General features: G+C 34.5%; 1 protein-coding gene across 5 annotated transcripts in view; it reads left to right on the top strand.

Annotated features, from left to right (window-relative positions):
- RABGAP1L (RAB GTPase activating protein 1 like) overlaps window positions 1–11,831 on the top strand; it is a 665,252-nt gene that overhangs the window by 408,845 nt on the left and 244,576 nt on the right. For all 5 annotated transcript variants that reach the window (XM_023510844.1, XM_023510847.1, XM_023510846.1 and 2 more), the window contains 2 exons: window positions 292–417; window positions 2,581–2,724. In XM_023510844.1, the coding sequence (XP_023366612.1) occupies window positions 292–417; window positions 2,581–2,724 (270 nt within the window). The remainder of the gene's footprint in view (window positions 1–291; window positions 418–2,580; window positions 2,725–11,831) is intronic.

Below are 11,831 nucleotides of genomic sequence, written 5' to 3'. Positions count from 1 at the left end.
TGTTTGATTTTTTTAATCAGTTCACTGTATTTCATGTTTTAAAGATGGCCTAATTAACAAATGACAACATGATTAAAATTAACAAAAGAAGGCAATTTATCTCAAGTGAAGGGACTAGAAGTTTTGAACATAGATTTTACCTATCTTACTCTCCAGAAGCCTGACTCTGAAGGGCTTCATATATTATAGGCCTTCAACTATTTATGCAGAGAACTAATAGCTTGAAAGAACTTTTTGACAGTGTGGTCAATGCAACCTAATCATGTTTTATATGTCTGTATTTTCCTGTAGATGCCAGAGGAGCAAGCATTCTGTGTTTTGGTGAAAATCATGTATGACTATGGTTTGCGAGACCTGTACAAAAACAACTTTGAGGATCTTCATTGCAAATTCTATCAGTTGGAAAGACTAATGCAGGTAAATAAAAATTGAGAGTTTTTTATTATTTAGGGTTTGTTAAGTTATAGAAAAAGCCCAATAGAATTGGTAATAAATAATGAGTTATAAAAGTTTAAGAGAATACTACAGAAATATGAATGGATTTGGCTTCTGACTAATACCTACATTAGTCTACCTATGATAATAATATACTTATTAGCCATTTGGCAACTTTAAAAAGTCTTTCTTTTTAAATACTCAACTTTAATAGACTTTGAAGTCAGTATATTTGTTAAGCCAATGAAGATATTGTCAAGTATCATTTGTTAAGGAATGAAAATATTTGAAGAATAAAAATTGAATACCTAAGAGCTTTCATCATACCACTACCTAATCTGGATTTATATAGAACACTTGGAAAAGACAAAAAGAGAATAAAAAACACCTAAAATACTGTAATACAGGGGCATGTTCTAAATATTTTCCACATAATTTTCTGATTTCAGTATTATTCTTATATTTCATAATATCTATTTTTAAATGTATACATGCGAGAAACATACATTCTTTTACGTGTTTTAAATGTTACATAATAAAAAAAGATTGTGAGCAAGGGCAAAATGATTGACTAGAGCTGTCAAAAGGAATTACTGAGTAGCTTTGAAGTTCTACCTGAAGATAGAAATCTTAAACTTATAATGGGCTTATTCATCATGTTTATATGGGATTCTCTGAAAGGATGTTGGGAACCCAAGAGAAATGTGGGAGAAGTATATGGCTGCAGTGATTTCATAGTGGAGAAAGGTAAAATGTTTGGGGAAGAAGGTTAATAGGATGTGAGAATAGAAGCAGTTAGAAGTTCATTGGCATGACCTGTCAGGAGAGCCACAGACAACTAAAGAGTGAAGTGAACCCATTAGAAGACTGAATATTAGAAGAATAAGGGAATAGAAGACAGAGTTTACAGTGAGGTTAAGGACAAGCTTTATTGGGAGAAGGGCGTATAGAGGGTAGAAGACCTTTAAAGTGAAGAGGAAGTGGAGGGAAAGATATAAAATGAGCCATAAGGACAAAGACAAATGGGCATCCAGGGGGAAATACTATGTGGAAGAATCCAGTAACTGTGGGCAGAAAAAGTAATAGGCTCTATTTTAAAGATTTGATTTTACCAAGAAAATTTTTGAAATTATTCACTTTTTACCTTTCCTTTATAAAAGTTCATTTTTTTCAAAGGTCAGTATTCCTAAGGACTGTGAGAATCAGGTAAATATACCTGTTAAGTGAAGAGCAAATGTGTGGAACTATGAGGAAATTCAACCACATTTTTCTGATAACACCTTTTTTCTGTTAACTGGATGACTGGATACCCATTTAAAGTTCCTGACGGGCACCTTTGGGTGTTTTGCAATGACAGCATCTAGTGCGAGAAATGGTTTGTTTTAGTTTTTATTTTTGTTTTTGTGATCTATTTATGAAAACAAAATGAAGGTGGCATTTTATAAACAGGCATTTTACGTTTCAGAACAAAATTTGCTGTTTCTTTGCCTTTGTCTTTCAGTTATAGGGATAGCTATGCTAACATTTTGTCTTCCTTGCTTTTGAATGGCATTTTCTTTTTTAAGTTTATTTTAGGAAAAATAAAGCTAGCATAAAGGCATTGTTAAGAGATATCCAATTGTATTCCCTTGTACACTTTCTTTATTTGCCGTTTCTCTTATGTTGAAAATAGGTTTTTAAATATCTGATTATGCATTGGAGTTCTCCATTTGCTGAAATAATGTACCAAGAAGATATCATAGACCACAGATGATGTTGGTATTAGCAGGTTTCCAAAGAAATGTTTTTTTCTAGTTAGTTAAGAGTTCAACTCAGAATGTCGATACTGTGTCTTGACCCTGGAGTCAAGGTATTCATTACACTGCAGGTGTTCTGTCCGAATGAGCATTCCTCAAGAAACTGGAACAGTCAAGGGAGCAAGAGATGACCTTTGTTAGTCATGTATAATTAATCTGTTTTTATGTTTTTCAATTATCTGTTATAGACTAGATTCCCATCTCCTAGCATCACTCCTGTGTAGTTACATAAAATCCAACCAATACTGTAGTAAAGTTTAAATGATCATAGAAAGCTTGTTATTAAATTATAGTTGTGGCAAAGCATCTTCCGTGTTCCTCTTCCTAAATCTTCCACTCTGATTTTTAGGAGCAGCTACCAGACCTGCACAGCCATTTCTGTGACCTGAACCTGGAGGCTCATATGTATGCATCCCAGTGGTTTCTCACTCTTTTCACAGCCAAGTTCCCACTCTGCATGGTGTTCCACATCATTGACTTACTGCTTTGTGAGGTAGAGTGACTCCTGTCTTTCATACCTAAGTCAAAATAGAAAATACTTTCCTTTATTCACTTTTTTCCTATTATATTAAGCCATAAATACTCACTGACCAAAAAGGTCTATTTGTATTTTTAAGTAATATTTTAATTATAACTTTATTATTTGTGAGGAATGAAAATATTAGGGCATATATAATCCCTACAAAGTAAAATGAGGTGATTAAGTCTATATAATTTAAATTCTTAATAAGCCCATATCTATGTAATAATGTATTGCAAATATAAAGAACTTTTAAGTTTCAATAAATAAATTTAGAATCAGGTGTCTTTATTATTAATGCAGTTATACTCGAAGAGTGAATATAAATGGGATTTTTACAGTAACTCATTCCTCAATTTATAAGATATCTTTTTATGTATGATGTTAAGGCTTCTGCCAGATGAAGTTAGTTTATAAAAATCCTTAGGTGTTTCTATTTGTTTATTTTGTTGTTTTTGGTTTCTTAGGCAGCTATATTTACTTTACTTTTTTAAAGAAATGAACACTGTTATAATACATGCATATTGTATTGCCATCAAAATGTTTTGACAATCTTAGCAGTAATAGGAAAGTTTCTTGATGAGAAGTATGTATTTTTAATAGTAGTATAAATGTCTATAAAAATATAGCTGTGTTTAAAAGCAAAAGTAATGAAGTGTAAACCTCTATGCGTGATTATAAGTTTAATATAGACAGTTGCACGTTATTATACTTTTGTTTTAGGTAAAAATTCCTCTTCCTTAAAAAAAAATCTATTTTAATCATGCTAGGAATTAGAAGTGAAGTGTAAAAACAGGATTTTAAAAGAAAAAATGTGTAAGTGATGTAAAGCATAACAGTGTTATTTCTCAGCCTACTACAGCAGTAATGATACCATGTGCAAGCATAGCTGGGCTTTTGCTCTTCAAAGGCTTTAGTTAGTAGTTGTACAGTACCTAAAGGTCACAGAACACTTTGTAAGCATGTAAAATTTTTAGTCATTGGTAACATACTTTGATAAAGAAGGGTGGGTTGGCTTGCTGGGTTCATAGAATAAGTTCCTGAATCCTAAATATATAACAGCTAGTGGATTGATAACACCTTAATACTCCTACTCTTTCTACTTACAAATTAGTTATATAAAATGCCTTTCTAAATTTACCTTAAAGGAAGAATGTACAAATAGTAGCTAAAACCTTATTCAAAGTTAACATGGTGTGACCTCAACTTACATAAAGCATAGTTAGGCATTCGTACTAAAAACCTCTACTTTGCCTGATTATTCAAATTAGTGTAGTGACCAGTTCTGATTCCCTAATTTTAGTTCTTTAAAAGTAAAAACCAAATTATCTGGTTCTACAGTCTTCTTTTTTTTTTTTTTTTTTGAGACGGAGCCTCAAGCTATCCCCCTGGGTAGAGTGCCATGGCATAACAGCTCACAGCAACCTCCAACTCCTGGGCTCAAGCAAGTCTCCTGCCTCAGCCTCCCAAGTAGCTGGGACTACAGGCGCCCGCCACAATGCCTGGCCATTTTTTGGTTGCAGCCATCATTGTTGTTTGGCGGGCCCGGGCTGGGGATTCGAACCAGCCACCTTAGGTGTATGTGGCTGGTGCCTTAGCCGCTTAAGCCACAGGCGCCGAGCTGTGGCTCTGCAGTCTTAAAACAAACTAATACTAAAGGTTTTGGTAAATAAATATTTATGGACTTTATTATGTACTAAGCTGGAGTTTAGTGTTACATGGTATTTCTTAATGACTGTATGGCATTTTAACAGTCTTTGCATTATACATAATACATAGTGTGAGGTTACAAATATTTGTTATCATTGCTTCACATTTTTTGCTGAGAGACATTATCTAATTTTATACTAGATTGGTTCTCTAGTGTTCATAGGAAATGGAATGAAATTAATGTGTTTAATCATAACCAGCTAAATGAGATTTCTCAATCGCTTTTGGTAGAGTAATAACTATGTTCTTTAGTTCACTGGAATGGTGACTTCCTAAAGTCGTCTCTACCTGAGGGATGGCACACCTGGCATCAGAGCATTGTACATGGGTCTTCAGGAGCCTAGATTCATAATTTCTCAGGAAATTTTATCTTGAAGATATTTGAATTTCTTATATCAGTTGCTAAGAAAATTAGCAACATTTATGACCAAAAAGTAAATCTATAATCTTTCTCATCACTGTCAACTATGATTCATAATCACAGTGCTTGAAAGATCATAATGTTCATTAACATTAATAAAACCATCATAGATCTATGATGTTTTTCCTCTCCTTAAACCTGTGCTGTATAGCTGTTTAAGGATATTGCAGAGCTTTTCAAAACATAAAGTAGTTTAGAATCATAGCATAATGATATCAAGAGAAATAAATAATAACATCCTTTAACAGTAAAGTAATTTTTCAAAATAAATTTTATTGGGAACAGTATTGTAGTGTGCTTCAGGACATTTGTTCTTTCCACTAACTCATCTTTGTCAAGGATTACATTACAAAGGAAATTTTTGAATAAACTTTTATTTCCTGCCTGTCTGTGTTTTTTCTCTGCCCCTTTCCTTCTTGTAGTTAATAAAATATTTATATCAAAAGCTGTTCCTTCATATGCTATGAAATATTCTAAGAATGGAAATAGTAACATAGTCTTAAATAGAATCATACAGAGGTGGGGTTTTTTTGGTTATAGTGTCTCTTTTTAAGAAAACAGTTTAAATCTTGATGGTTATGCATTAATGTTTAGTTACAAATAGAAGGTTAGGAAACTCTCAGATGGAAAAAAGTCTAGATTTTTCAGTTTATCATTCTGACCAAAAAATATATTGGTCTGCAAAGTATTTTGCTCAAAGATCCTATTACAAATTGAAAAATACTTTGAGAGACTTTATTCTTAGAAGGTACATCATCATATCATGCTTCCCTAAAGTAGATGGTTTCAAGGATTTCTTCATTCATTCTGAGATTAAGAATATGAAGTTAATTTAGCAGAACAGGGAAGAATTTTATAGAGTTTGACTATGCAGCCTAAGACAAAAACTGCTAGTTATTAACAATTTTATTTCAAACATTTGCTTAAACTTGAATATATGATGACCTGGGTTAATTCCCAGATGATGGATGGCAAGAGGATTTGAAACTAGAGTTTAAAAATACATTTTCCTATATTAAGATGAGTGAAACTCTGTGTAGATTATCTTTTAGTCAATAATTGAAATGAAAATAATTTTCAGAGACTAAACCTGTGTTTTATTGTTTGCCTCTGTTTAGCAATATAAGAAAAAGGCTAAATATATTAAACATTCATAATACAAGTATTATGCTCTTAACCCATCAGAATAAATCATAGTAACTTTTTATAGCAGAATAAAGGAAAATGCACAAAAATTAATGAAAATGTAATGATTTTTAGAAAAATCAACACAGTAAAACCATCAGTACAGATTAAAAAAAAAACAAAACAGAACATTATCTGCATTTCAGAAGCCCTTCTCCCCTTCACTGCCTCTTTTTAGTAACTACCCCTCTGAAGAGGGTAATCACCATACTGACTTTCTAACACCATAGATTATCTATTTGTTTTTGAACTTTAAATATGTGCGATATGAACTCTTTTGTGTTTAACTTTTTTCCTCCATCATGTTTGTGAGATTTATCCATTATGGTTGCATCTAGGCGTGGGTCATTTGTTCCATTGTGTAAATATAGTATAGTCTATCCATTCTCACTTCTATTATTGATGGGCATCTTAGTTGTTTTGAAGTTAAGGCTATTTTGAATAGTACTGTTTTGAACACTGTTGATCTTGTCTTTCAGATCTTTTCCTTATGGGTACAAACCTAGGAATGGAATTGTTAGCCCAGGGTGTGCAGATGTCCAGTTTTACTAAATCTCCCAAACACCATTCCAGAGTAATATGAGCATTACCTTTTGAGTTGCTTTTATTCAATAAAGGTCTTCCTTTGTTCAAGGGCAAATTTTTATTTTGTTTTTAGATAGCAGATACTGGGTCAGATTAGAGTTCATGAATATGCAAGAAAATTGAACTCATTTGATGATTGAAGTGATTCACTTAATCTCTGAAGTTGCTTGCAGATGGAGAGTAAGAGCTGGCACTAAGAGCAGAATGACTTTTGCCTTTAGAGAAGTTACCCTGATGCAGAAACATCCAGCAAAGTATTAAGTTTCAGAAGAAGCAGTGTAGAGACAATATGACATTCGAGTTAGGATCTTGAGTTTTTAGTCAATTCTTCTTGGCCACTTTGTTGAAGTTACTTGACCTATGTAAGTCTTAATTTCTTTGTAAAAGGGGCTAACACTACCAGTCTCCCACGTTTAGTATAAGGATTAAATGAGGTTATGATATAAATGGCTTACTGCAGAGGCATTTAATTAATATTAAGTTAATAATAATAATATTACCCTGCATTCTGCTGTATCTACCTGTATAGGTCTTTTAGTTGCTTAATTTCTTCAATTTACTAGCTTTCTAATCAGATTTTTTGTTCTAATTGAGAGCCTTCTTTACTAAAAGTAAATTTTTACTTAGTGACCTTAACAGAAGCTTCATTCTATTTCCTTTTTCAGTAATGATTCAAGTAGTTCTCCAAAAGTGTTTTTTAATTCCCCTTCATCTTCTTTCAGAAGACTTAAGGAAAACACCAGGGTTTCTTTTAGTCTTGACAGGATAACTGACAGGGATGTTTAAAGTTGACTTTTACCAGATAGTTCAATTTTTAGAGTACCAGTTATATTCAGCTTTATATAGTAACTTGGTATTTCATGAAATTTAAGGAAATCATTGACCCTTTAAATTAGACTATGTCTCCTGCTTCTCTCTTCTTATGATGATGAAAAAATGACAGTACTACATTTTCTAATTTAAATACCATCAGGTATAATCCCCCTTTCAAGGTAGTTTTCTGAAAGTTATTATCTAAAGAGATTTATTACATAATACTCTCCCTTTCCCTCCACCTTTCACCCCCCCCAAAAAAATCCTCATCAGAATCCTCTTCTACAAAGAAGATAAAGACCACTGCCATAAATGTAAATATTTCTGAAAACTCTAGGAGCCATTATTCGCCAGAGTAGAGGAAAACATGCTTGGGCTAACCAATATATAGGCAATAAATGCTACTTTTAAGTTTTACTTACCAACAGAAATTTTCAGGACCAGAAAACTCTCTCTCTAAACTCTTGTTTTTGGGTGATGCCTGTGACTGAGTGGATAGGGCACCGGCCCATAAACTGAGGGTGACAGGTTCCAACCCAGCCCCAGCCAGCTAAAACAGCTATGACAACTGCAACAAAAATAGCCAGATGTTGTAGTGGGCCCCTGTAGTACCAGCTACTTGGGAGGCTGAAGCAAGAGACTTGCTCAGCCCAAGAGTTGGAGGTTGCTGTGAGCTGTGACAGTACGGCATTCTACAGAGGGTGACAAAAGTAAGCTTCTGTCTCAAAAAATAAAATAAATAAATAAATAAACTCTTGTTTTTGGAGCCCAACTCTTTCCTATGTAGAAAGGTCTATGGTTGTTATATCAGTTAATTTACAATTCTTTCTTGTGTTTTCGAGGGAGGCAGAAACCTCAAGTTAAAATGGCAGAGGCTCAGTGCCCGTGGCTCAAGCAGCTAAGGCACCGGCCACATACATCTGAGCTGGTGGGTTCAAATCCAGCCAAACAACAATGATGGCTACAACCAAAATATAGCCAGGCGTTGTGGCAGGCACCTGTTGTCCCAGATACTTGGAAGGTGAAGGCAGGAGAATCTCTTGAGCCCAGGAGTTGGAGGTTGCTGTGAGCTGTGATGCAATGACACTCTACCCAGGGCGACAGCTTGAGGCTCTGTCTCAAAAAAAAAAAAAAGAAAGAAAGAAAGAAAAGAAAACGGCAGAACCATTATCTATGTTTTGTGTAACTTTTAGAAGAACATTCCTTCATTCATTCAGCATTCATTGAGCTAAATACTTTTAAATTTAACCAAATGCCTAGCACCATTCCAGTTGAGGGATACAACAGTAAATAAAAAGCAGATAAAATCCTTGCCCTCATAAAGAGACAGACAAAATTTTGCTTCAAAAGACAGACCCATATGGTCAGGCATGGTGGCTCATGCCTGTAATCCTAGCACTCTGGGAGGCCAAGGTGAGCGGATCCCCTGACCTCACTGGTCCAAGACCAGCCTAAGCAAGAGTGAGACCCTGTCTCAAAAAATAGCTGGGCATTGTGGCAGGTGCCTGTAGTCCCAGCTACTTGAGAGGATGAGGCAAGAGAATCACTGGAGCCCAAGAGTTTAAGGTTGCTGTGAGCTATAAGACCAAGCCACTCTACCAAGGGCAACAAAGTGAGACTCTGTTTCAAAGAAACAAACAAACAAACAAACAGAAAAATAGACCCATATCACTTTCAGAACTTACAAAGACTTCATGTACCCAAGTGCAAAAAAAAAAAAAAAAAAAAAAAGTGCTATGGAGAAAAATAAAAGAAGGAAGAGAAATAAAGCAATCTTAATAGGGTCGTTTGACAATTGTAATGACTTTTGATTTTACTGGGCTGAGATTGGAAAGCATCCCAATCACTCAGGTTTCACTGTTCAAAAAAGATTGTAGGATATTTAGGGGAGAAGTGGGAGATCAGTTAGAAGGAATTGCAGTAATCCGTGTGAGAAATGATGGTCGTTTGGAACAAGATAGTGACAGTGGAGGTGGTATAAGAAATGGTTGGATTCTGGACAAGTTTCAAAGGTAGAGCCAACAGGATGTGCTGATAGATCAGCTGGGGTAAGTTTTATTGATTGCACATTCTCATTTAATGTGGTGATGAAAGAGAAGCCTGGCTGAGTTGATAGTTTCTATGCTTCCGGGAGCATTTTCGAAGCAGATGACATCGTGGAGTGACTGCAGAATGCTATTGTTACATGCTTTATTCTGGCAGTGCTCATATTGCAATGTTTATTCTAGAAGCAGGTTTTGATAGATTGGGGAGCATATAAGGTCAATATTGATATCTTTAAATAAAAATATACAGATGGGATAATTATGAAAGATGAACAGCAGGAGAGTAAGTATGTCAAACTTAGTACTTTTAAATGAGGATACTTCTAAGTAAGGATATTTTGCTTCATAAAAACAGACTTATATTACTTCGAAGACTAAGAAAGGCTTTTGTACATCAGATCTGTTAATAATCCCTGCTGTATTTATTTTTTATATGTTTAGTTCTCATGCTCAGAATGAGGATCACTGACTTACAGTGTGACAGATTTTTTTCCCCTAACAAAACTCTTCTAGTTCCTGATGAATTCAGATAACTAAGTGATTTTATAGTATTTTAGGAGCAGAATAAACTAATAGCAATTAAACTCTTAATATATAGATTGAGTAAAATAACTAAACATTATTTTCAATTTATGATTAAATATTTAAAACATAAAAAAATTAATGCATACATACATCAAATTCCTTTGTATCTTAACCTCTCTGGTTAAGAAATAAAATAGTACCAACAATATTTGAAACTTTATATGTACCTCTCTCAAACATAGGCCCTTGGCCTCCCTCAGAACCACCATTATACAGAATTCAGTATTTATCATTGTTATGCATATCTATATGTTTACTACTTATGTATGTATCCTCAGCAATTCATAGTTGAACATATTTAGGAAATATTACTGTACTCACTAGTTTAATCAATTATACCTCCAAATAGGTCTTGAACATTTTATTCCCTCCCCAAATCAGCATCATGTCCTATTCAGTAACCTTGTAACTGGTCTTCCCACTTGTCCACATGTGTCTTTTTCCCGTCATTCTCCATAGCATCCAGAAAGAATTTTATAAAACACTTATCAGGTCACGTCACTCCTCTGCTGAAAACTCTAAAGTGTTTTCCCACTAAATAAAACTCATGTTGTTTCACTTGGCCTATAATCTTGCCCTTCCTTTCTCTCCAGTAGGATCCAAGGGCCAATTTTCCTCTTAATGAATGTGGTTCAGCACTAGCCCTCTTCTTGTTTCTGGAACATTTATATGTTTTCAAGTTGAAAACACTTATTTATTCTTTCTCTTCTACCTAAAATGTATTCTTTACTCTACCATGTTTCCCTGAAAATAAGACACTGTATTTATTTTTTCTCAAGACACACTAAGGCTTATTTTCAGGAGATGTCTTATTTTTATTAAGTATAATACAACAATCTACATTTATTCAAATACAGTTAAGTCGTCTTCTTCTGGAACCTGACAGGGGGAGCCGACCTTGTTGGTGGGGCTGGCACTAGTGATGCGTGAACTCCATTCCCCTAGCCATTCGTACATGTGCAATAGGATGCCTGTGACCGCGGTTACCACATGCACACCCGTGCAAGTGCAAAAGGCTCAGAGAAAGGAGCTGTGGCAGATAAAAGGTATTCCAGTCTTCCATACCGCTCTGCACCAAAATGCATGGACCATCACTAGGTTTTATTATCAGGGTGGGGCTTATATTTAACAAATGCATAGAAATCCTGCTAGGGCTTATTTTTTGGGTAGGTCTTATTTTCGGGGAGACATGGTGTCTGGCTAACTCTTTCTACTATAAGTTTGTATGTTACTGCTTCTAGAAACTTTCCAAGATTGCCCATTATTAAGTAGGTACACCCTTTCACGTGCTTTGTTAGTACTCCATGATTAATGCTTAGTTATTTATTTTAAATTACTTTTTAAATGCCTGTTTCCCCTCTAGATTATAAATTTCCAAAAGGAAGGGCTATGGGTTTTTTGTATGCTACTGAATACCTAGTATCTAACTTGACATATGGTAGACACACATGAAATATCTGTGGAAGGAAAATAGGAATGAAGATGTAATGGACAAAATTATTTTTATCATCTTCATTTAAATCCTACAGTCTGAAAAATAACTTTGCTCTTCAGTTTTAAGAGGGAAAAAAAAATAAGTCATTTTAGTTAAGATATTTTAAGAATAGAAAACCAGACATAGTAGTTCAAAAACAGTGGGGGGGTTATTATATTAGAGGAAATCCAGGAAAAGTTGATCAAGTATACTTTAGGAAGGACAGGCACCAGAGTAACTGCAAGCACTCATCTATATTACT

The sequence above is a fragment of the Otolemur garnettii genome, unplaced genomic scaffold, assembly GCF_000181295.1.
Source record: "Otolemur garnettii isolate 467f Iridium unplaced genomic scaffold, OtoGar3 scaffold00016, whole genome shotgun sequence".
NCBI lineage: Eukaryota > Metazoa > Chordata > Mammalia > Primates > Galagidae > Otolemur > Otolemur garnettii.
This window is presented reverse-complemented; position numbering and strand designations above follow the sequence as displayed.